Source organism: Bos indicus x Bos taurus, chromosome 23, assembly GCF_003369695.1.
Source record: "Bos indicus x Bos taurus breed Angus x Brahman F1 hybrid chromosome 23, Bos_hybrid_MaternalHap_v2.0, whole genome shotgun sequence".
Lineage (NCBI taxonomy): Eukaryota > Metazoa > Chordata > Mammalia > Artiodactyla > Bovidae > Bos > Bos indicus x Bos taurus.
Window position 1 is genome coordinate 46563566 of NC_040098.1, and position 22836 is coordinate 46586401.

At 46.4% G+C, this 22836-nt stretch overlaps 2 protein-coding genes across 3 annotated transcripts in view; both read right to left on the minus strand.

Annotated features, from left to right (window-relative positions):
* Positions 1-3887, minus strand: part of LOC113882208 (N-acetyllactosaminide beta-1,6-N-acetylglucosaminyl-transferase-like) — a 57909-nt gene extending 54022 nt beyond the window's left edge. Inside the window, exon 1 of the mRNA XM_027525419.1 lies at positions 1863-3887. Coding sequence (XP_027381220.1) covers positions 1863-2787 — 925 coding nt within the window. The 5' untranslated portion in view covers positions 2788-3887. The remainder of the gene's footprint in view (positions 1-1862) is intronic.
* LOC113882206 (N-acetyllactosaminide beta-1,6-N-acetylglucosaminyl-transferase-like) overlaps positions 1-22836 on the minus strand; it is a 119489-nt gene that overhangs the window by 91932 nt on the left and 4721 nt on the right. Inside the window, exon 2 of one of the 2 annotated variants that reach the window (XM_027525415.1) lies at positions 10243-11712. In XM_027525415.1, coding sequence (XP_027381216.1) covers positions 10243-11161 — 919 coding nt within the window. In that variant the 5' untranslated portion in view covers positions 11162-11712. Of the gene's footprint in view, positions 1-10242; positions 12395-22836 lie in introns of those variants that run through there. The other variant, XM_027525416.1, reaches the window with a different exon arrangement.

Sequence of the window (22836 nt, forward strand, 5' to 3'; positions counted from 1 at the left end):
CTTTTCCTCCCCTTATTCTGGGTACTACAGCTCCACGTGGACAGCTGAATGGTCCTGACTCCTCCAGTTCAGTTTCTTATTAAAATTTTATTATTTTGGGCCACATCATGACTTAGTTGGGTCTTAGTTGTGGCTCACAGGCTTAGTTGCCCCAAGGCATGTGGGATCTTAGTTCTCCAACCAGGAATTGAACCAGATCTGCATTGGGAGGCGGATTCTTAACCACTGGACCTCCAGGGAAGTTCCTTCATTTCACTTTCTTGAGCCCTGATTTCTTTTTTGACTGCGATCTCTGCCAAAAGAGGTCATTTAATTTTTTTCTTAATTAAAAAAAATTATTCCAATATAGTTGATTTACAGTGTTGTGCTAATTTCAAGTACACAGCAAAGTGATATATACATCTATAGGGTTGCAAAGAACCGGATACAAGTGAAGCAACTGACCACGCACGCACATATATGTATGCAACCCTATGGACTGTAGCCCGCCAGGCTCCTCTGTCCATGGGATTCTCCAGGCAAGAATACTGGAGTGGGTTGCCCAGCCCTCCTCCAGGGGATCTTCTCAACCCAGGAACTCAACTTGTGTCTCCTGTACTACAGGCAGATTCTTTACTGCTGAGCCACCGGGAAAGCTTTTTCAGATCATTTTCCAATATAAATTATTACAAGACATTGCCCCGTGCTATACACTAGGTCCTTGTCTTGATTTCTTTTATCATTACAACATTACTCATTCCCGCTCTGGGAAAACCATTGATTTAAAAAGCATTCTAAGTCTAACAAGCTTTGTGTACTAACATCAAAAATAAGCATCCACAGTGGTTCACAGCCTTGACTGCTCCTGAGAATTTCCTGGAGGCTGAACAAATACTGAAGTTCACATCCACCCAGGAAATCAGGAAATGTATTTTTACAAGCTCCAGGAGCCTTTAATATGTATCTAGGGCTGAACCACTAATCTCAAGAAGCCATGACCCTAATCCTTATGTTGATTCAAGTTAGTTTTCCTTTGAATTAGGAATCTGAATTTTTATTTCCAATTGAACTAGCAGAACTGAAATTAGTTCACTGTAAACAATTGGAGATTATTTAAGGCATTAGAACTTGGACCAAGGAAAGGTGAAGTTGATTTAGGAACAACCGAACAACTAATTTGGGAAATCAGCTTAAAAGAACATCAGGCTTAGGCGACCTGGTACAATTGGTGCATTTGCCTGCTAGCTGGGTAATTTGAACACATCATGCAACCATGCTGAATCTTCTTTGTCCATAAAATAAAGACATTGGTCTAGGAATCTTTGGGCTTCCTAGGTGGCACAGTGGTAAGGAATCCGCCTGCCAAAGGAGCAGATGCAGGGGACGTGGGTTTGATCCTTGGGTAGGGAAGATCCCTTGGAGAAGGAAATGGCAACCCACTGCCTGGGAAATCTCATGGACAGAGGAGCCTGGGGGGCTACAGTCCATGGGGTGGGTTGCAGAAGAGTCAGACACTAGTCACTGAACAACAACACCACAAAATGAAGATGAATTACACCTCCCACTCTGTGAGCAGAGCTGCTATAAAGATATTTTAATGAACATTTGAAACAGTGAATGTGTGCTAAGTCACTTCAGTCGAGTCTTAGCTTCCCTATGGACTGCAGCCCACCAGGATCCTCTGTCCACAGGAGTCTCCAGGCAGGAATACTGGAGTGGCTTGCCAAGCCCTCCTCCAGGGGATCTTCCTGACCCAGGGATCAAACTCACGTGAAGAAAGATCTTTATGAAGGTGTTAATTTTTAAAAACTTATTTTTTAGTGGTTTATTCAGTATTGGCCATGAGATGTTAATTCATAACAAAAGTTAAGAGATATACATACCAGGAATCCTATTGAGTGTGACCCAGAAATGTTCATCAGGACTGTACGTGTCCGTGGACCAGGACATTAAGTCAAGCGCCAGCGGGTCGTGAAGGACGAAGTTTGCGAATTCCCTTGTGAGGGCCACATAGGCAGTGCCAAAGTAAACGGTCATGTTGTGAGGAGGCAGTGTTTTCAATTTTGTGGTTTTAATCACGTAGGAATTTTTTGGGTTTAATAGCTCGTGATGGACATACTTAGTCCGCCCAATTGCGTGAGCTGGAGGCAGCACCCCGGGGGTGATGTTTTTCCCTTTAAATCCCTTCAGATACTGAACGATCTCCCTGTTGGTTTTCAGGGGGAAATCTTGCCCACAGGTGTTGAGGATGTATTTCCACGGAACCTCTGAGGCCACAAGATCTTTCATGCAGTTCAGGTCAGCCTGGAGCCTGGAAATCCCACCGTAGACCACGGGCTCCATCTTGGAAGCCAGAAAAGCGTTTGGGAAGCAGCTCAGTAACTGCTTCACCGAGCCTTTAAATGTATCTGTTGCCTTTTTGTCCACGTGAACACAGTAGACATTTTGGGGCATGTAAATAGCCCTGAAGAGTCTCTCAAAAGTGCCGAAGTCTTTGTGGATGGTCATCACATAAGCCAAGGGGAAGCCAGCCTCTTCTTCAGAGAGTGTTTCTGTTATGTAGTGACTCTGAGCCACGTACTCATGACAGGTGGTTTCACTGAAGGTACTCTTCAATGCATTCTTTTTAGGGCAAAAACTCTTCCCCTTAAAAATCTGGTGACAGACTTCTGATAATAGTGAAGCATTGGATAAGGAAGCTTGAAGGAAATTTGTATTCTCCTGTAACTTGTTGTTGCAAACAAACACAAAAATCAGGGCCGTGACCAGAGACACACAGAAGAGACAATGCTTCCAAAAGCCCATCATTCAAACCCAGGAAATGAGTAGAATGTCTCTTGGGACATCTGGTCAGAGGGTAGACAGACTTAACTTACATTTTCTCCGAAATCCATAACCATCCTCTAGGTGGACGCAGCTCTGACCGGCCGCTCCGTGACCTTCCAGCTGATCCTGCTTGTCCTTTTTCTGTCTTCCTTTCCTCTGCATTCCCCACGGTGCTGCTTTTCCACCTTTCTCCAACACGTTTCTGAAGGAACTCTTAGCGATTTGCTTTGCTCTGTCTCCTCCCCCGTCTCATCTTGCCTGTTTATACACACACAAAAAACAAGTTGCCCCAGGGAGGTTCTGACTCCAGCGTGTCCACCCTTCCCTACAGGAAAATCAGTGAGGGGTGAAGGGACCTTTCTGCAAGTCACCGCTCTCAGACTTTAACCCGGGCCTCTTCTCTCAGCCAGAAGGTTGGCAACTGTGTCAGCTCCCAGACTTCCTGTTAATCATTTGCATTCAACTGACTGAGTTTGTTTGCTTAAACAGCACTGCCAAGTTACAAGCATCGGTCCCGAGCATGTGAACACTGCCTGGAGAGATAATCTGTCAATAAATATTTAGTACTTAAAAATTAATCACCTCACCTTGTCTTTTTCCACACACGCCCCCCTCTCCATATTGGCTGGCTATGCCATAAAGCATGGCGTATGACTGGCTGTTGAGCCATTCTTTCCAGCACTTAATTTTCTCTGCTATGAGGTAAGGTCTTTAAAAAGGCACATTAGCAAGCGAACCTCACCACCTGACTTACTACACTAAGATGAATAAAAACTAATCAAAAAAAAACCAAAAAACAGGGACTTCCCAGTGGTACAGTGGTTAAGAATCTGTCACGCAACACAGGGGACATGGGTTCTATGCCTGGTCTCAAGTGTTGCACCTAAGACCTGATGCAGGCAAATGAATAAATATTTTTTTGAAAAATACATTTACATAAAAAAATACCTCTAAAAGCCTAGCAGCCCATTATAACCCCCAAATTGCATAGGGCCTAAAGCTGAAGTTAGTGAATATCAAGTTTATCTCATCTAAGCCCGGGTGGCTCAGTGGTAAAGAATTTGCCTACCAATGCAGGAGACACAGGAGACATGGATTTGATCTCTTGGTTGGGAAGATCCCCTGAAGGAGGAAATGGTAACCTGCTTCATATTCTTCCCTGAAGAATCCCATGGACAGAGAAGACTGTTGAGCTAGAGTCCATGGGGTCACAAAAGAGTCAGACACGACTTAGTGACTAAACAACCACAGAACCGAAGGAGAGAAGTTCTCAGATTCCATATACGTATAAACCTTCCCAAAGGAGTTCCCTTATCTGCAAAACATGAGAATAATTTTATCACCTTCATAAGTCAATCGTGGGAGTACAATGAGAAAAACGTATCAAGGGTTCACGGCCGCCCCCAACCATGAGTGGGGCTGAGACTGGAGCCAGCTGGACCCCAGGCTGGGCAGCAGGAGCTTGTCTCCAGTTGGTGCTTCATGGCAGAGATAAAGACAGGAGCAGAGAGGAGCTGAAATCTGCTTGAGTGAGAAGATGATGACCACAGTCTTCATCCTGGAGGTCAAGGAGATCTCCCTGACTGCACATGTGCAGAAAGGCCCCTCAGGGGTCAAAAATGGAGGCATTTACGTCTAATTATGCTTTCGAAACGAGTCGAATAGTTTGTATAACTTTTTCTCCTCATACATGCAGATGATGACATGAACTCTCCCTTTGTTTGTTTTGGCTTTCCTCATTCTTGGCACAGTTCCATTTCTCCAGAGATTTTATGCATAAAAGCATCTCTAATGACTTGCCTGTTCTACCCTGAATTTACAACTCCCCGAGTTTGCTATTATTGTTGTTGTTATTTTAATATTGTTTATTCATTTGGCTGCCAAGTCTTCGCTGCATCATGCGGGATCTTCTGTTGCAGCTCTTGGGCTTACCTAACTGCTCCGTGGCAAGTGGGATCTTAGATCCCTGGCCAGGGATTGAACCTGTGTCCCCTGCATTGCAAGGTGGATTCTTAGCCCCTGGACCACCAGTCTTTGAAGTCCCTACAACCCCCTGAGTTTAAAGTTACAAGGGGAAGAACGTTTGCAAATTGGCACTTGGCTGCAGTGGAATCCTAACCCCAAATCCTTAAAATCAGAAGGATTTTGACAATGCTAGACATTATTAATGTCAATCTTTTTTTTTTTTTGCACTACCCCAGTGCTTTCTGATGTTTACTCTCCTGGTGGTTACATGGCAGATGCTGGTTTTCCTGAGGCCCTTTTGCACGATACCACTCACCATTCTTCCGAATTCTGGGCAGGATGCTCTTGCCATTTACACAAGATTGTAGAAGGGATGGTAATAAGTGACGAAAAAGAACGGCAATCCTTTTCCTCAGTTTGAACATTAGGTCAAAAACTATCTTTTAATTAATTAATTTTTGGCTGTACTGGGTCTTCGCTGCTGTGCACAGGCTTTCTCTAGTTGCGGCGGGCAGGGGCTACATTTCATTGCGGGGCACGGGCTTCTCATCTCCTGACTTCTCTTGTTGCAGAGCACAGGCTTAGGTGGGTGGGCTTCGGTAGTTGCACGGCGTGGGCTCAATAGCTGTGGCGCATGGGTTTAGTCACCTTGGCACGTGGAATCTTCCCAGACCGGGGATTGAACCCGTGTCCCCCGCATGGGCAGGCAGAACTCAACCAGGAAAATCCCAGGAAGGAAATGGCAACCAGGCAAATCCCAGGTCAAAACTGATACCCCAAATTCTAAGTTGGAGGCACCGACTGAGTAGGTTAGAATTCTGGAGAAGTCGTCGGCCAGGGCAGACTTGTGGCTCAGTTACTCAATAAATGGCTGGGTGAGAGTCCCTTGGACTGCAAGGAGGTCCAACCAGTCCATCCTAAAGGAGATCAGCCCTGGGTGTTCAGTGGAAGGACTGATGCTAAAGCTGAAACTCCAATATTTTGGCCACCTCATGTGAAGAGTTGATTCATTGGAAAAGACCCTGATGCTGGGAGGGATTGGGGGCAGGAGGAGAAGGAGACAACAGAGGATGAGATGGCTGGATGGTATCACAGACTCAATGGACATGAGTTTGAGTGAGCTCCAAGAGTTGGTGATGGACAGGGAGGCCTGGCGTGCTGCGATTCATGGGTTGCAAAGAGTCAGACACGACTGAGCGACTGAACTGAACTGAACTGTCCTAGAATTCAACCCATACTTGCTTATTTCTACATAACGTTCACTCTTACAAATTCCCACTCCTGTCATAAACTCATTTTCATCCTAAGAAAACTGCACTGAAAGTTTAATCTCCACAGTTGACTATAGAAAGGAAACAGAGAGAAGAGCCCTGTTTGTACAGCTGCGGTTACTCCACACACCAGAACCCAAAGCACTTTTCACACATTCCTTTCATTTTGACAGCACCTCTGTACCCAAGTGAGAAACCAGGGATACCGAGTGGAAACTTTGTCCGAGTCCACAGAGGTCACAGAGAAAGAGCAACCTGGGTTAAAATGGTTTTAACGTCACATTTTGTTTTTCTTTTCCAGCTCTGTCTCTGGCCAGACTGTCTTCTCTGTCTGTCTTCTTTCTCTTTTCTCTCCCTCCTCTTTCTCTCTTTGTCTATACGTTTACTATACTAAACTCTGTACTCTGCTTTACCTTCATCTCTGTGGGGGTTTGGTTTTTTTATTAGCCACAGGAAATAGTCTGAAGCACCAGGACTTAAAATAGCTCCGCATGTGGTTGAGAAAGAGTGATGAGAAACAGCCTGGATTGTAGGCAGGAAGGTCTCCAGTTGAGTCAAAGCCACTCTTGACAGCCCAGCGCATCTGAGAAAGCCATTTGATCTCACACTGCCCTGCTTCCTCCAGAGTAAATTTGAGAAAACAACCCCTGCTCTCACTCAGGGACCTCTAAGGCTGGCTTCCTCTCAAGCAAATCACCCATGCCTTTGAGTCTGGGTTTTTTCTGACATCAACATCCGGGTGCAGCTGGAAGATTCCAGAAGTAACATACAGAAAGCATCCAGCCAGAGAGTGGCCAGAGACGTCGGAGCAAATTTCAGACTTCCAGGGAAAGCCATTGGGAAGAAAAGAGTGAGGGAAGGAGGTGGGGAAGGTTGCAGTTTTTTGACACAAAATCCCTGGAAATAGAATAGCAAGGAAATGTAAGAAAAAGCTGGCTCTTTTCTTTTTCTCTTTGGCCGCACCAGGCAGGGTGCAGGATCTTCCCTGACCCAGGGATGGAACCCACATCCCCTGCAATGGAAGCTCGGAGTCTTAACCACTGGGCCGCCAGGAAAGCCCAAAGCTGGTTCTTGTCAAAACAGTCCATTACATATCATTGGTATAATGCAAAGCTGAGGCCAAGAGCTGACAGATGAAGAGCAGCTCAGGGTTGCGTGCTAAGTTGCTCAGTCGAGTCCAGCTCTTTGCAGCCCTATGAGCCCGCTGTAGCCCACCAGGCTCCTCTGTCCATGGGATTTCTGAGCAAGAATAATGGGGTGGGTTGCCATTTCATTCTCCAGGGGATCTTCCCTACCCAGGGATTGAACCCACATCTCTTACATCTCCTGCATTGGCAGGTGGGCTCTTTACCACTAGTGCCACCTGGGAAGTATCTGGTAATAACCTACAAAGGAAGAGAATCTGAAAAAAGAATATATATAAGTGAATCACTTTGCCATGTACCAGAAACTAAAAGAACATGTAAATCAACTATACTTCAGTTTTAAAAAAAGAGATGATGTTTCCAGAAAACCTCTTCCCTCAGTAGTTTTCTAGCAAATAGACCCCTTTCTATCTCTCTCCATTCCCGGGAGGATAAAGTTGCCTGGGAGCACCCTAGTGCGAATCTTCTTCTTCTCTTATGATGGAGGCCGTTATTAGAGTTTACATTGGTATTTAAACGCAGAATAACAAAAGCTGGAATGTGGAAGCTTAACGTTCTGTTTGCCTCAGTCCCAGTCCCAAAGGCCTGTCCTTCAGAGTCGCAAAGACTGAGACTTAAAATAAGCTGGAGTCTTGGAGTCTCATGTTACTGTTATCCAACACCGGCTTACCCTCCCCTACAGAGTCCTGGAAGCTTTGAGTCTAACACTTCCAACTTCAGAAATGTTGTAAGATGTCGCCGTGGCGGAGATAACTGTCCTTGATAAAACTGCATCTCCCACTAGGACACTCAAAATAGGGCCCATGCCAACGTAGGAGACTCGGGTTCCATCCCTGGGTCAGGAAGATCCCCTGAAGAAGGAAATGGCAACCTGCTCCAGTATTCTTGCCTAGGAAATCCTTTGGACAGGGAAGCTTGGCAGGCTTGGCAGTCCATGGGGTTACAAAGAGTCAAGACATGACTGAGCAACTAAACCAAAACTTTCCTGAGACTACCGTCCAATTTACCCATGCAGAAGTTTGCTTTTCCTAGAGAAAGAACTTCTGAATTTTCTTCACAGATTCTTTTTTTTAAATATTTATTTTAAATTTTATTTTATTTATTTGGTTTCATTAGGTCTTAGCTGAGGCCTGTGGGATCTAGTTCCCAGATCAGGGTTGGCACCCGGACCCCTAAAACTCCAGGAAGTGTGGGGTCTTAGCCACTAGAGCACCAGGGAGTCCTCTTTCCAGATTCTTTGTGCTTAAAGTTCACCCTCAAATTTAGTCCCAGGCAGGAAAGCCTATAGCCCCAGATCTGGAGTGACCTTTAACAGAGTTGGGTCTGAGTTCATTCTGGAAGCAGAAATGCTGACATCTGACAAAGCTGTATGTGAAAAGGTGTGACTTAGTTTTGACACTTCCCAGCATTAATTGCAATAGCACTTTCCATAGTGAAAAAACTGGAAACACACGCTCAACAGCTGAGGAATTGTTAAGCAAATTCTAGTACATCCATACCATGAAAAAGAATGCAATTACCCAGTATATATGCACGCAATTATTTCTCAATTTGTGTGATGTATAATGTTTGCTTTTTAAAATTTTCTTAGTCTTTACATACCGACTTTTCTTTATTTCTCAGATTTTCTACAATAGGATTGTATTCTATAATAAGAAAAAAATTTTTTTAATTATTATTTATTTATTTGGCTGCATTGGGTCTTAGTCGCAGTGTACTGGCTCAGTAGTTGCGGGGCGTGCACTTAGTCGCCCCTTGGCACGTGGGATCTGAGTTCCCCAATCAGGAATCGAACCTGCATCCCCTGCTTTGGAAAGAAGATTCCCAACCACTGGCCCACCAAGGAAGTCCGAAGAAAAGAATTATTTTAATATTCTGCTCATCAGTAACTAGTACAGGGTTTTCAGATTCTACACAAAGGGTGAGTTCTTGACTCCTGCAAGCCTAGAGCACAGAGCACAGAGGATGGCAGGTTTCCATTCACCAAAGTGAGGCCGCCACGTGGCCAGGCCCAAGTGTGGTCTACGGTTCATTTGTCTGACAGTCCGGAATTCTGGAAAGTTCTGGTCAGTTAAAAAAATTTGATTTGGAAAAGCTGAATTATTTCACATTGTTCTTATAGAAATGTTGTTGACATTTTTCAGACCTCAAACTTTTCCAACTTGAGCAATTCAAATTCGCGTAAAATGAAACCATGATGAATAACCCACATGGCAAATAACTGGAAGAATCTGCCTGCAATGCAGGAGACCATGTTTCAGTTCCTGGGTCGGGAAGATCTGCTGGAGAAGGGACAGACTACCACTCCAGTATTCTTGGGCTTCCCTTGTGGCTCAGCTGGTAAAGAATCTGCCTGCAATGTGGGAGACCTGGGTTTGATCCCTGGGTTGGGAAGATCCCCTGGAGTAGGGAAAGGCTACCCACTCCAGTATTCTGGCCTGGAGAACTCCATGGACCATTCAGCCCAGGGGATTGCAAAGAGTCGGACGTGATTGAGAGATTTTCACAGAAAACATACTATAATTGATTAAAAAAAACCAGTTTCACTTGTCATATCAAAGACTTAATGACCATGTCAAAATTTGATAGGCAGGCACCTTCTCTAAGCAAACAGTATATTTATTGATATGTAAGATGATTAACTTCTGTTATATGAATTCCATTGCACCAGACACACGAAAATTTACAGGGTGTCCATAAAGCTGGAAACACAGGTGAATATGCATGTGTGCATAGTCACTTCAGTTGTGTCCAGCTCTTTGCGACCCTATGGACTGTAGCCCACCAGGCTCCTCTGTCCATGGGATTTTCCAGGCAAGAATATTGGAGTGGATTCTCATACCCTCCTCCAGGGAATCTTCCTGACCCAGGGATCGAACCTGCGTCTCCTGCATTGCGGGCGAGAATTCTTTACCGTGGAGCCACCAGGGAAGCCCAAAGGTGAGTATACGTAATACAATTAAGGACAGTTTCAAAGTGTAAAATACTTGCACACATACACACGCACATACACGCACAATGCTTCCAGACTTTATGTAGAATCAAGTCCCACATACCTGGAATCCTGTTCAGTGTCACCCAGAAATGCTCATCAGGAGAGTACGTGTCCCTCGACCACTCAAGTAAGTCAAGAGCCCTCTGGTCTCGGAGAACAAAATTAACAAATTCTCTTGTAAGCGCTACGTAGGTGGAACCGAAGTAAATGGTGAGATTATGGGGAGGAGGCGTTTTTCTTATCCAAGTCCACAGCATAAAGGAAAACGAACTGTATCTCTGCTCCAAGTGCCTATATTTAGTCCTTCTGATAATGTGAGGAGGAGGCAGCACCCCGGGGGTGATGTTTTTCCCTTTAAATCCTTTGAGATGCTGGATGATCTCCCGGTTGGTTTTCAGGGGGAAATCTTGCCCGCAAGTGTTGATGGTGTATTTCCATGGGACCTCCGAGTCTATGAGGTCTTGCAGGCAGTTCAGGTCAGCCTGGAGCCTGGAAATTCCTGCGTAGACCACAGACTCCATCTTGGAAGCCAGGAAGGCATTTGGGAAGCAGCTCAGTAATTGCTCCACTGCATCTTTAAATTCAGCTCTCGCTTTCTCATCCACATGAACACAGTAGACATTCTGAGGCATGTAGACAGCCCTGAAGAGCCTCTGGAATGTATCCAAGTCTTTGTGGATGACCATGACATATGCCAGAGGGAACTCAGCTTCTTCTTTGGACAGAGGTTTCGTTATGTAGTGATTCTGGGTCAGGTATTGTTGGCAAGTTATGTCTTTCAGTGGCGTCATTGGTATATTTCCACCCAAGATTTTCTTTCCTGCTTCAACCATGTCACAGGCCTCTGCAAGCACCGAAGAGTTTGCAATTTTCCCCACTAGCAGATGTTTCGGCAGGTTGAAATTGTTGATATACAGGAACGAAAGAGTTATAGAAATGGCCATAAATCCCACAACAAACTTGAACATCTTCAGCGTCATGCTTCCCACCACCTCTCCTGTGCTCGTCACTCTGTATCGTTACAAAGTCAGCCGCAGCTTCATCCTCTGACTGTTGGAGAATCAACTCCTTCTTCTTATTTTGAGCAAGAAGATAAATACTGCCTCTCACTTAAGGGTCAAGGGGTCAACCCCAAGCTTGACGTTCTTCTTTTACAACGAAGGGACTGAGTGGATCCAAGAACATGAGGCACTGGGGCCAGTGGAGCAAGAACTGCGTGGTGGTGTTGCCTTGGTCCAGCTCAACCTCAAGTTAAGACTCTGTCACGGCTGCCAACTCAGGGTGTTCTGGGAGGGCAGGGAGGAGGAAGTTGAATGTGGGTCCTTCTTACAGCCCTTTTACCCCCGCCAGAGGGACACCTCATCACCGTGACTGATGTCATCTTTAAGCTCAGGGGACAGCTTATGTCTTCGGTTTGGGGACCGTCTCACTTTTCATGAGTCACTTTTCATGAGCCGGGGTCATCACCGGCACTTACTGATACTAATCTTGACGGCACCCAGAATTTCTCAACAGGAGTGTATCCCTCTACCTAAAGATAAAAATCAAGAATTCATTGAAATGCAGGATTGGATGGAATCGTGCAGATCATTCAGACCAGCTCACTCAAGTTGCAAATGCAGCGCCTTGAAAATGAACCGTCATTGATGTTTTATCACACTTTTTTTTTTTGGCTGTACTGAGTGGCATGCGGAATCTTCGTTCCCTGGCCAAGGATCGAACCCCGGGCCCCCTACGGTGGAAGCATATAGTCTTAACCACTGGACTGCTAGGGAAGTCCCTCTATCACACGCTTGGCTCCACTTTCTCACTGATGGTCTGGGAGGTGAGCATGGGCATTATACCCACAGGAGACTGAAGCACACTTGCCTGACTCTAGCAAGGTTTCGACTCTAGCAGAGTGGAGAACATTCTACCTGGAACGTTCTCTTCCCACACGTTCCTTGATGAGACCCTCCTGTCCACCAGGGCCTTGGGTGGCACCTTCCCTGCCCCCCACGTTCAGGTTAGGAGCCCTTCCCGCTCCACTAGGGCCCGGCGCCCCACTCTCGTCTGTTTGCCCCGCCACCAGCCCATGGAAGGTGACTTCTGTCTACTGGTCACAGTGTTTTTGGCACCTAGTTGATAGTAGACATGCATCATAAAATTAAGTCTGGTCGCTCTTCTTCCCTCTACACCAGGGGTGGGCAAAGCTACAATGGGCATCCTGGCGGGGTGGGGGGCAATCCGCCTGTCATTTTTTTTTTTTTGGCCGCATAGCATGTGGAATCTTAGGTCCCCGACCAGGAATCGAACCCGTGCCACCCACATTGAAAGGGCAGAAGGGCAGAGTCTTCATTTTTGAAAGCACAGAGTCTTAACCACTGGACTGCCAGAGAAGTCCCTGCCATATGTTTTTGTACAGTTTGTGTGCATTTAAAAAATATCCTTTACCGCTATATCTTGATTTACTGATTTTAGACACTGTATACTGACTTTCTTCCATGGTAGATGAGAACTCAGTTCTTCCACACCGTGCACGCATGCTAAGCCGCTTTAGTCGTGTTCAACTCTTTGGGATCCTGGGGACTGTAGCCCACCAGGCTCCTCTGTCCAAGGGATTCTCCAGGCAAGAATCCTGGAGTGGGCTGCCATGCCCTCCACTGTGTGCAGTTTTGAATGGCTGAAAGAAAATTGGAAGAAAGAAAAAACATTTCATGGCACGTGAGATTCAAATTTCAGTGTCCATGAATACAAGGCCATCGGACCATAGCCATTTGTTTACAGACTGTAAACACAGAGAATCCACTAAATGGATTGTTCTGTTGGTCTTTTCTGCACACAGTCACTTGGAGAGTCTCACCTGAGACTCGAGTGCACTGGAAATTCAGAGAACGACACTTTGCCTGACTCCAGCGTGACTCTAACTTTGGCAAAATGTGGTGCTGCCACTCAGAGGCCGTGTGGCACATTGCTCGGCCTGGTGGACTATCTCTTGCTTGACAGGAGGGAGAATTCTTGCCATTACAGCGTTTTATTCCCCACTAGACTGGGGGCAACTCAGAAGGAAGAACCTGTCTTTGAAGACATTAGAAGTGCTCAACGTGGTGTTTGAGCATTGCTGAAAAAACCTGCCAGATCTCAAAATCCCAACCCCACCACAGTCTCCACAAGGACATTTACGAATGTCTCAGGAGGAAGCGAATTGTTTTGCTGATATATAGCAAATTGTTTTGCTATGCTGTTTTATAACTTCCATACATCTCATTAAGTCACTGGGGGACTTCCCTGGCAGTCTAGTTGTTGCTTCCACTGCAGGGGGCTCAGGTTCAAGCCCTACTCAGGGAACTAAGATCCTACATGTTGGGTCTGGGGCCAAAAAAAAAGTCATTGAAAACGAAGACATCTAACAGAGGTTTTGAAAAAATGGGACAAGAGACAAATTAGATCAGGTGGAAGAAAAAAGCAAGCAAGGTCTGGAACCCAGGGTACTCTTGGTAATTCTTTGGAATGTTCTGGCAGCAACTGCTAAGGAGCCTGGAGAGCATATAAAGACAGTGAGATGCATCGCTTCTATTATTCATTGCAGAATTAGATATGTCTTAAGAATAAAAAATTTCCCAATGTCCTAGGCACACACATCAAAAATCAAGTCTTTATTTTAGTGCTTCTCTTGTAATTTAGAGTTTTCCCTGGTGGTTCAGATGGTAAAGAATCCACCTGCAATCCAGGAGACCCAAGTTCAATCCCTGGGTCGGGAAGATTTTCTGGAGAAGGAATGTGAGTCCCAGTCTAGTTGGTGAGGGTCTTAGGAATCACGTGGCGGTCAGGGTTAGAAACCCACCCAAAGAAGTTCCATTGTATGAGATGACTTGTCTGAGGCCCCCCCACTGATGGCAGCCTGGGTTGGAATTCAAGTCCTATCCAACTGGCCCCAGAGCTGGACTTCTTTGCAGGCATGGAGCCCCCGTCCTGTCTCCATATCCAGCTCATCTGTTTCAGAACAGAATCAAGAAGGCAGAGCACTGGGCTTCCCTGGTGGTCCAGTGGATAAGAGTCTGCCTGCCGATGCAGGGGACACCAGTTCGATCCCTGGTCCAGGAAAGTTCCACAGGCCATGGAGCGACTAAGCCCGGGCACTCTGCTATAGCTACTGAGCCTGTGCTTCAGAGCCCATGTTCCACAGCAAGAGAAGCCCCTGCAATGAGAAGCCGAGCACCACACACCTAGGGAGTAGCTTCCACTCTACATCCAGAGAAACCCCAAGCACAGCCGAAAGTAACTTAATAAATACATAAAATTATCATTTTAAAAAAGGAAGGCAGAGCATCATCTTGTTAGACTTCAGCTGGGAACGTTCAAGTCTGGTGACTCAGGCTTTTTTTTTTTTTTTTTTGTAGCTCTGCACATGTGGGCCAAGGACCACAAATACTGATTTGGGGATTACAAATTTTAGAAAGTAGACAAATGTGCAAATTTAGAACCGGTGAATAATGAGGGGTACACTCAGAGGTGTAGGGGGTGCAGCCTGACTTTCAGACCATCTCAGCATGGCTACTGGGGCATCTGGTCCTGCAGCCACATCGGCAGCACGAGCCCCGAGTCACTAAGGTGCCAGCTGGCTTAAGTTTAACACTCTGTTAGGGGAGCTTAAACATTGACAGCTTTAACCTCCCGCTAAGTGGAAAACTGACCCCAGGTCCTCTGTGTCCATAAAGAGAATAAGCGTCAGTGTTCTTTCATGAATTGCGGCATCCACTGATCCTCTGATGTGATAACATTCTAGAGCATTTGGGACAAGGTGCACGCGTGCACACACGATTCTGTTACAGGGTTGCTTTCCTGGTAAGAAGAGCAGAGTTCTGGTTCTTGCACTTACTGTGTAAACTTGAGCAAGACTGGGAATCAGAGGAGCCTAGCTGAGAGAGAGAGAGAGACAAATAGACACACACACAGGCACGCATGCACTTTATAGGTTTGTGTGTGTGTGGGCTCAGTCGTTTCCGACTCTTTGCTACCCCATGGACGTAGGCCACCAGGCTCCTCTGTCCATAGGATTTCCCAGGCAAGAAACTGGAGCAGGTTGCCGTTTGCTCCTCCAGGGGATCTTCCTGACCCAGGGATCAAACCCGTGTCTCCTGCGTCTCCTGCATCGCAGGCGGACTCTACCACTGAGTCACCTAGGAGTTACTTCTTGGCAAACTCCTTCCTTCATCTTCCCTTCCTGGGTTAACCTGCTCCCTAGGCATTAGTGGTTCAGTCTCAGAATTTTCCAGAACCCCACATGTCTTCAGTAAAATCCCAGCCACCGAGACTAGCTATGCAGTAAAACAAACAAACAAAAACCCCATCATTCATCAACATGGAGATGAGCTGGTCTGGGGTAGCCGTGGAGCCACCATCATGGTCTCAGTCTTAATGTAGAATGCGATCCAGATGAGCAATTATAATTAGCTAACTAAACAGATTTCCTATCGGTCTGGATCGATCATTAAGGCAGATGTTCTCATGAATCCAGGAGCATTCAGACCTTGGTCCCCTACCTTTGTGTGGATATAGATGGGACCTCTGACCGCTGGTTTCCGAGAGCCCCGAGAGTGCAGGGAGGGGTACTCCCCTGAAGTATGCATGTGCCTCCCTCTGCCCCCAGCATCCATTCTCCACAACCTACGACGGTCTCCTTATATCTCAAAAGCAGTTACAGGGCAGAATGCTTGGACAAGTTCAATCCTGCCCCAGTTCTAACCTTGCTTTGAGAAAAATGTGGTCATTTACATTTCTCCCCCTTAAAATTCCTGAGAAACTGTCTTCCACCCTCGAGTCTGGGCACCCCCATGAATCCTGGCTCACCCTCTCTCCTCGGATCAAAATGAGTAACTTGGGAAAGAATTGTCCCTAAGGGCACTTAAAGGCTCATTAGACCTATTCTCAGCTATTTTTGATTCTGGAAGAATTTATTTTCCATATGTGTCAGGAGCCCTGCTGACATCTGTGATGACACAGGGGGCTGAGCCTGACTCTGAACTTGGGGCTTCTGCTACGCTTTCCCCCTCCACCCCGGGCAACTCCACTGAGCCTCCCATGGGCTGGAAAGCTTGGGAGTGGCCAAGCTGACCGCCGCGTGGAAAAACCGGGTCATCAGAGGACAGTGGCCATTCCGGCAAAGAGGGCAAGAAGGTGGGGTCAAGAGTTAGTTTCCCTCACAGGCCAGTGGGTGCCTGGCAGGAAAGGGGCGAACGCATCACAGCTGCCCAAATCCCCGTGACAACGGGAGGAGACCGTTCTGATTCGAACTCCATCAGTACAAACCTCCAACAGTTTATTTCATTTGGGTCCTGCTTTGAGAGCCTTCTTGAAAGGAAAATAATGGTCAAGTCTCTCCCTGGAGGGTGAATCGGTGGGAGAATCAGGAAGCCTTTCCACTTTGCTTTGGTGACAATGGGGAGGTGGTACATGAACAGCGTGTACATGTCACAGGGCTGATTTGTGCTACTTATTTGAATTCGTGTCCAGAAGAGCCATTCTCACCGCTAGCTAAAGTCAGTGCCCAGCTGCTGTGGTCCTTGAAAACACGTGGCCCGAGATGGTTGTCCTGGCTTCTCATTACCCCTCTGGCTGGACTTGTTCAGAGCTGGGCAGCAAGGAACAGACAGATCCGGGTTTAAATCACATCCCCGGCCCTCATCAGCTGTGTTCTTTGGGATATATTGTTAAAATCTTTCAGTTCAGTTCAGTTTAGTCACTCAGTCGTGTCCGACTCTTTGCGACCTCATGAATCGCGGCACGCCAGGCCTCCCTGTCTATCACCAACTCCCGGAGTTTACTGAAACTCATGTCCATTGAGTCAATGATGCTATCCAGCCATCTCATCCTCTGTCATCCCCTTTTCCTCCTGCCCCCAATCCTTCCTAGCATGAGGGTCTTTTCCAATGAGTCAACACTTTGCAAGAGGTGGCCAAAATATTGGAGTTTCAGCTTCAACATCGGTCCTTCCAATGAACACCCAGGTCTGATCTCCTTTAGGATGGGCTGGTTGGATCTCCTTGCAGTCCAAGGGACTCTCAAGAGTCTTCTCCAACACCACAGTTCAAAAGCATCAGTTCTTTGGTGCTCAGCTTTCTTCACAGTCCAACTCCCACATCCATACAGGATGGATCTTAAAATCTTTAGTTTTCATTTACTCTGTGTATCAGTCAGGGTTCTCCCAAGAAACAGCCTATACGGTCTCTCTTCTCTGTCTCTCTCGATAGATCAATATCAAGAGAGACTGACTTATTTTATGGAATTTTTTGCTACCGTGATTTTGGAGGCTGGCAACTCTGCAATCTGTAGGTTAGACTGTCGGGTGAAGATCCTGGTGAGAGTTGATATGAAATTCAGGTAAAAGTTGAATAGGAGTCTTAAGTTTGAATTCCTACCAACAGGTAGGAAGCTCAGCAGGGTTTCTATGCTGCTTTCTTGAGGCAGGAGTGCTTCTAGAAACTTCAGTCTTCACTTTTAGAGTCTCCAACTCATCAGATGCGGGCCACCCACAACGTGAAGGGTAATCTCTGTTAGGTAAAGTTTGATTCAATTACACCTGCGGTCAATCCCATCAACAAATCCTTTCACAGCAACATCTAAACTAGGTTTGATCGAGAAATTGGGCACCAGAGCCTAGCCATGCTGATCCCAGAAATTAACCATCACGCTCTGTAAAGTGTGAGTAATGATCTTTACTTCTTCAATGGATCCTTGTAAGACCTGAATAATTACACGGAAAGCTGCCACTGCGTCCTGCACACACGGGAGGTTGGAAAAGAGATGAACACAGTTATTGTCCTCATCTTTAATTTGAACAATTTTAAGTAAGAAGTTAGCCTAAGGTAGTAAAACTGTATGACCTTTCAGACAATTCTGGTGAAAATTCCAACTCTACCTGAAGGCAATGTGGCCTTGGGCAAGACATTCTTTCCCCTAGGAACGTCGGTCTTTTCTCCTGGAAAATAGAGGTTAAATGGCCATCTTGCAAGACTGCTGGAAGTTGGAAGAATGCAAGTGAATGGCCTGGGACACAGTGCCTGCCACACAGCTGTCAACATGCTTGTGATTACTGACATTATTGTCATGGCATTATTGGGTAACTATCACTCCTGGGCCAAAGTCCTTGTCAGAAGCATTTCAGGACAGTCACACGGTGAGTGGGGTTTACAAGCAGCCGTATCTGAAAAACTTATAGTAAAAAAGAAAACAGTACCATAATAGGTAGGGCTTTTCCCAGGTGGTGTTACTGGTTAAGAATCCACCTACCAATGCAGGAGATGCAAGAGATGTTGGTTCCTATCCCTGGGTTGGGATGATCCCCTGGAGTAGGAAATGGCAACCTACTCCAGAATTCCTGCCTGGAAAAGAGACAATTGTATTAATCCAGGTGTGAGATGATGGCAGCTTGGACCAAACTGGTAGTGATGGAAGTGGTAAGGAGTTGTCAATTTCTGCGTTTGTTTCACAGACAGAGATGAGAGAATTTTCTGGTGAAGAGGTTGTGGGGGTTGCGTAGAGATTGGCAGTTTTGACTGGACAAAGGAAGAGAGGATTCCTTCAAAACACTGGATTGGCCAAAAAGTTCATTAGGGTTTTTCTGCAAGCTAAATATTACCCCTTGGATGTATGCGGTCAGGGGCTAACTTCCTTCTTTGGCTAGCCAAAGATAATACAGGAGATGAAGCAAGCTTGTGGACGTTGATATGGCAGGACAATCAAAACACTCTCTGCCCACATTGTGGTTTGTCAAGGGCTGTGCCTAGCAGGCAAGGAGCAGGAGCCACTGGGAGGCACTGGTATGCAGGGCCCAGCATGCACACCGGCCATCTAATGGAGTGATCGTGCACACAAGCCTTCAGAGTTCCAGACGTGGGTTAAAACTCCAGCTTTAACGGTGACTGGCTGTGTCCTTAGACCAGTTCCTTAACCTTTCTGAGCCTTGGTCTTCTTCTCTGCAAAATGGGGATAAGGAACTACTTCATAGAAATTTCACGGGAGAAGGATTTCTCCAGAGGTCATTCATTTTCATTTGAAGATGATTCACTCATCTTCACTGCAAGCAACACTGATAACTGTGTCTTCAGAGTGTCTAATAGGAGATGGTACTTGCCTTCCTTTGGAATTTTCAGCTCATAACATGCCGTTTAATAGCAGAGTTAGACTTCTAGGGGGCAGCCCTTCCCCTCCTCCTCCATGGAAGGACCTAACTGCACAAGGCGGCCCTGACTCTTTTGCACTGAAGAATTTATCTAACATCCGAGTTCTGGTCTCTCTGTCTTAAAGTGAGGGTAAGACCTTATACTAAGATGTTAAGGATAAAATGCCATGATCTTTGTGAATTCCTTACAATTCCTTGCCTCCCGTGCTCCACCAAAAGCTGTTGTTCTTGCTGCCAGCACAGAGCAGGAAACCAGAGAAGAGAGACCAGCAGAACCCAGCTGAGGTTTTCCCAGAAAACGATGACTTCCCGCTCTGCTTGTCAGATGTTGGAGGCTGTGAAAACTTGGAGACTGTCATCTTTCCTTTCAATCCCTTATTACATAATCCTGTTGGCTGACTCACCCTCAAGCTCCCCAGGCATGCAAAGGCCGTGGTTGAAAAACCAGTTCTAGAAAGGTGGTGGATTCAGAGGAGAAAGACCATGACTGAGTCAAGCTGACATTTCCCAAAGGCCACTATCTGGTGATTTCTAAAGCACACGAATAATTCCCTAAGTGAAAAAAGGAGTTTCTAGTACATTGCTGAATAAAATGCAAATCGTAGCACCCTCTTTGGGATGTTCTGGCAACACTGACTAATGAAAATATGAATATATGTAAAATAGACAGCCAGTGGGAATTTGCTATATGACACAGGGAGCTGAAAGCTGGTGCTCTGTAACAACCTAGAGGGGTGGGATGGGGTGGGAGATGGGAGGTGGGAGGGGGTTTAAGAGGGAGGGGACATACATATAGCTATGGCTGATTCATGTTGATGTATGGCAGACAGCAACACAATATTGTAAAGCAATTATCCTCCAATTAAAAATACATTTTTAAAAATATGAATATTCTTTTGCTCTGAAATCTTTTTTATTTTTTGGCTGTACAGCTCTGCATGTGGGATCATAGTTCCCTAACCAGGAGTCAAACCCTTGTCCCCTGCCTTGGGAGGGTGGAGTCTTAACCAACGGACCATCAGGAAAGTCCTCTACCTTGAACTCTTATACTTAAGGATGTATCCTAGATCGAGCTGATTTGCTCACGAAATTTCTGACACCAAAATGTGCAGGTTTTTTCTCCCGCCAACCAAGTCTCTGGTTCTCTAGACACCAACCCGGTATCCTACAAGTAAATTCAATTCTGACACTGACTACCCAGAGCTTGTATCAGACTCCGCAGGTTGAGGGCCTCCGTCCCATCAGATCGCCCAGCATCAGATGGCAGTTTGTGAGTATCAGGTCCCCCGGTTACCTGCACTTCTGTCTGACGTGGCTACAAAGTCGGCAGGTTCCCTTTCTTCACGTTGGATAATTTGCTAGGATGGCTCACAAAACTCTGGAAGACACTCAGCTTACTATCGCCTGTTTATTACAAAGGAGACAGTGGGCAGCTGGTCAAGTGCTGCCCAGGGCAAGACCTGGGAGGGTCCCAAGCCCGGGAGCCCTTGTCCCCGTGGAGCTGGGGGCTTCCCTCTCCGGGCACAGGAAGGCGTTCCCCAGTGCAGAAGCCCCCAGAATCCCATAGCTGAGAGGCTTTTCTGGAGGTTCCATCACAAAGGTATGATCGATTAAATCATCATCTGCTGATGGTTGAACTCAATCTCCAGCCCTCTAATCGCTTGACTGGTTCAGGTGGCTGTCAGGCCTCATTCTGAAGCTATCTATGGATCCCCCAAGAACCAGAGATGCTCCTACCACTCTATCACTAAGGAAATCCCAAGAGTTTTAGAAGCTCTATCAGGAAGTGGGAACAAAGACCAACATGTATATATTCTATTATATCATAGACCGTTCTACGGATTTGACTATACGTTTTTAAGTTTAGTTGCTCAGTCATGTCTGACTCTTTGCGACCCCATGGACTGTAGCCTACCAGGCTCCTCTGTCCATGGGATTTTCCAGGCAAGAGTACTGGAGTGGGTTGCCATTGCCTTCTCCAGAGGATCTTTCTGACCCAGCGATTGAACCTGGGTGTCCCACATGGTAGGCAGACACTTTACCATCTGAGCCACCAGGGAAGTCCATCGACTACAGATGACTTACATCAAACGATCAAACCTATCAAAGTATTGACATTTGGTATAGCATTCATGGGCTTCTCAGGTGGTACTAGTGGTAAAGAATCCGCCTGCCAATTCAGGAGATGAAAGAGATGAAGGTTTGGTCCCTGGGTTGGGAAGATGCCCTGGAGGAGGGCATGGCAATCCAGTATTCTTGCCTGGAGAATCCCATAGACAGCCCATGAGGTTGTAAAAGAGCTGGACAGCACTTAGTGACTAAACAACAAGAACACGTTATTTGGGGGTTAATTCTAGTTAACCGGGGGAAAGTCAGGCGTGCCACCTCATCTCACAGGCTTGTGTGGAGACTGGTTTCTATTCTGTGATGTCATATGTATGGCAGGCCAGAGGAGGAGGGCCCACCTCCCTCCTACGAGGAGGACATTAGTGGGACTTAGAAGAGTTTCTATCCTTCCTAACTGTACCCCTGGCTGTGTCTGACTTTGACCTACTTTGGGGGTGCGAGCAGTCACAGTGCATCAGAGTGAGTTCCAGGTGCCCCCAGATGACTGCTGCGAGTTTGGAGAGCCATGAGATCCCCTGAGGTCAGCCCCGTGAGCTGCCCAAAGCAGACAGGAAGCTGTGCCGTGGCTGCTTCAGCCTCCGACTGTATTTCAAGTAGTCAAGAGGCCCTGAGGAGTGAGGGTGAGGAACCTTTCCCAAAGTTGGCCCTAGCCTCATCCATCATCTGTCATCCCGCCTTATTTGCTGAGTTTGCTTGACTCACTTTGCTAAAACCTCCTTATTTTTCCAGACTAACTCTTAGCCTTTCCCTTCCTCCTGGAAGAGAATTCACTCTAATCTGCCTGTTCTGGTTAATCAGTCTTTTTCCTTTGAATGGCACGCCTCATTAAAGGTCAACCCAGGCCAGCACCTAAGTCCCCTATGGTCTTATGAGTCTTGCTGACTAAATATTATCTACCAGGGCTGTTGTTGCACTGTGTGTTGTGGCGTGGGTTAGTTGGAATGCATATATTGAACCCCAAAATGTCAGGTCCCCCATAAGAGGGGTAGATGAGGGTGATCACGAGTAGCTGCTCCTTAGTCTGACTATACCACGAAGCCTCGCACATCCTTTCTGGTCTCAGAGTGGGGCCTTCTGCCTGGGGCACTCTAATCCACCACATGCTGCTTATGCTATAATCTCGTTAGATGCCCATTGTTTTCCCGTATTTTCCTTAATAATCCATGAAAAAGGGGTGATGTGCGTTTGTGCATAACCGTGGCATGATGGACATGCTGCCATTGTATTCTGTCCACTATAACCAAGTATTTGATCATCAGGGCTTATGGTTCCCCCAAGATCAGTCTGCTAGGAGCCTTACACCACATGGTGTGAAGTCACAGAAAGAAAAAGTGTTCCCAAAACTCCCTCCCAAATTCCCGATAGTAA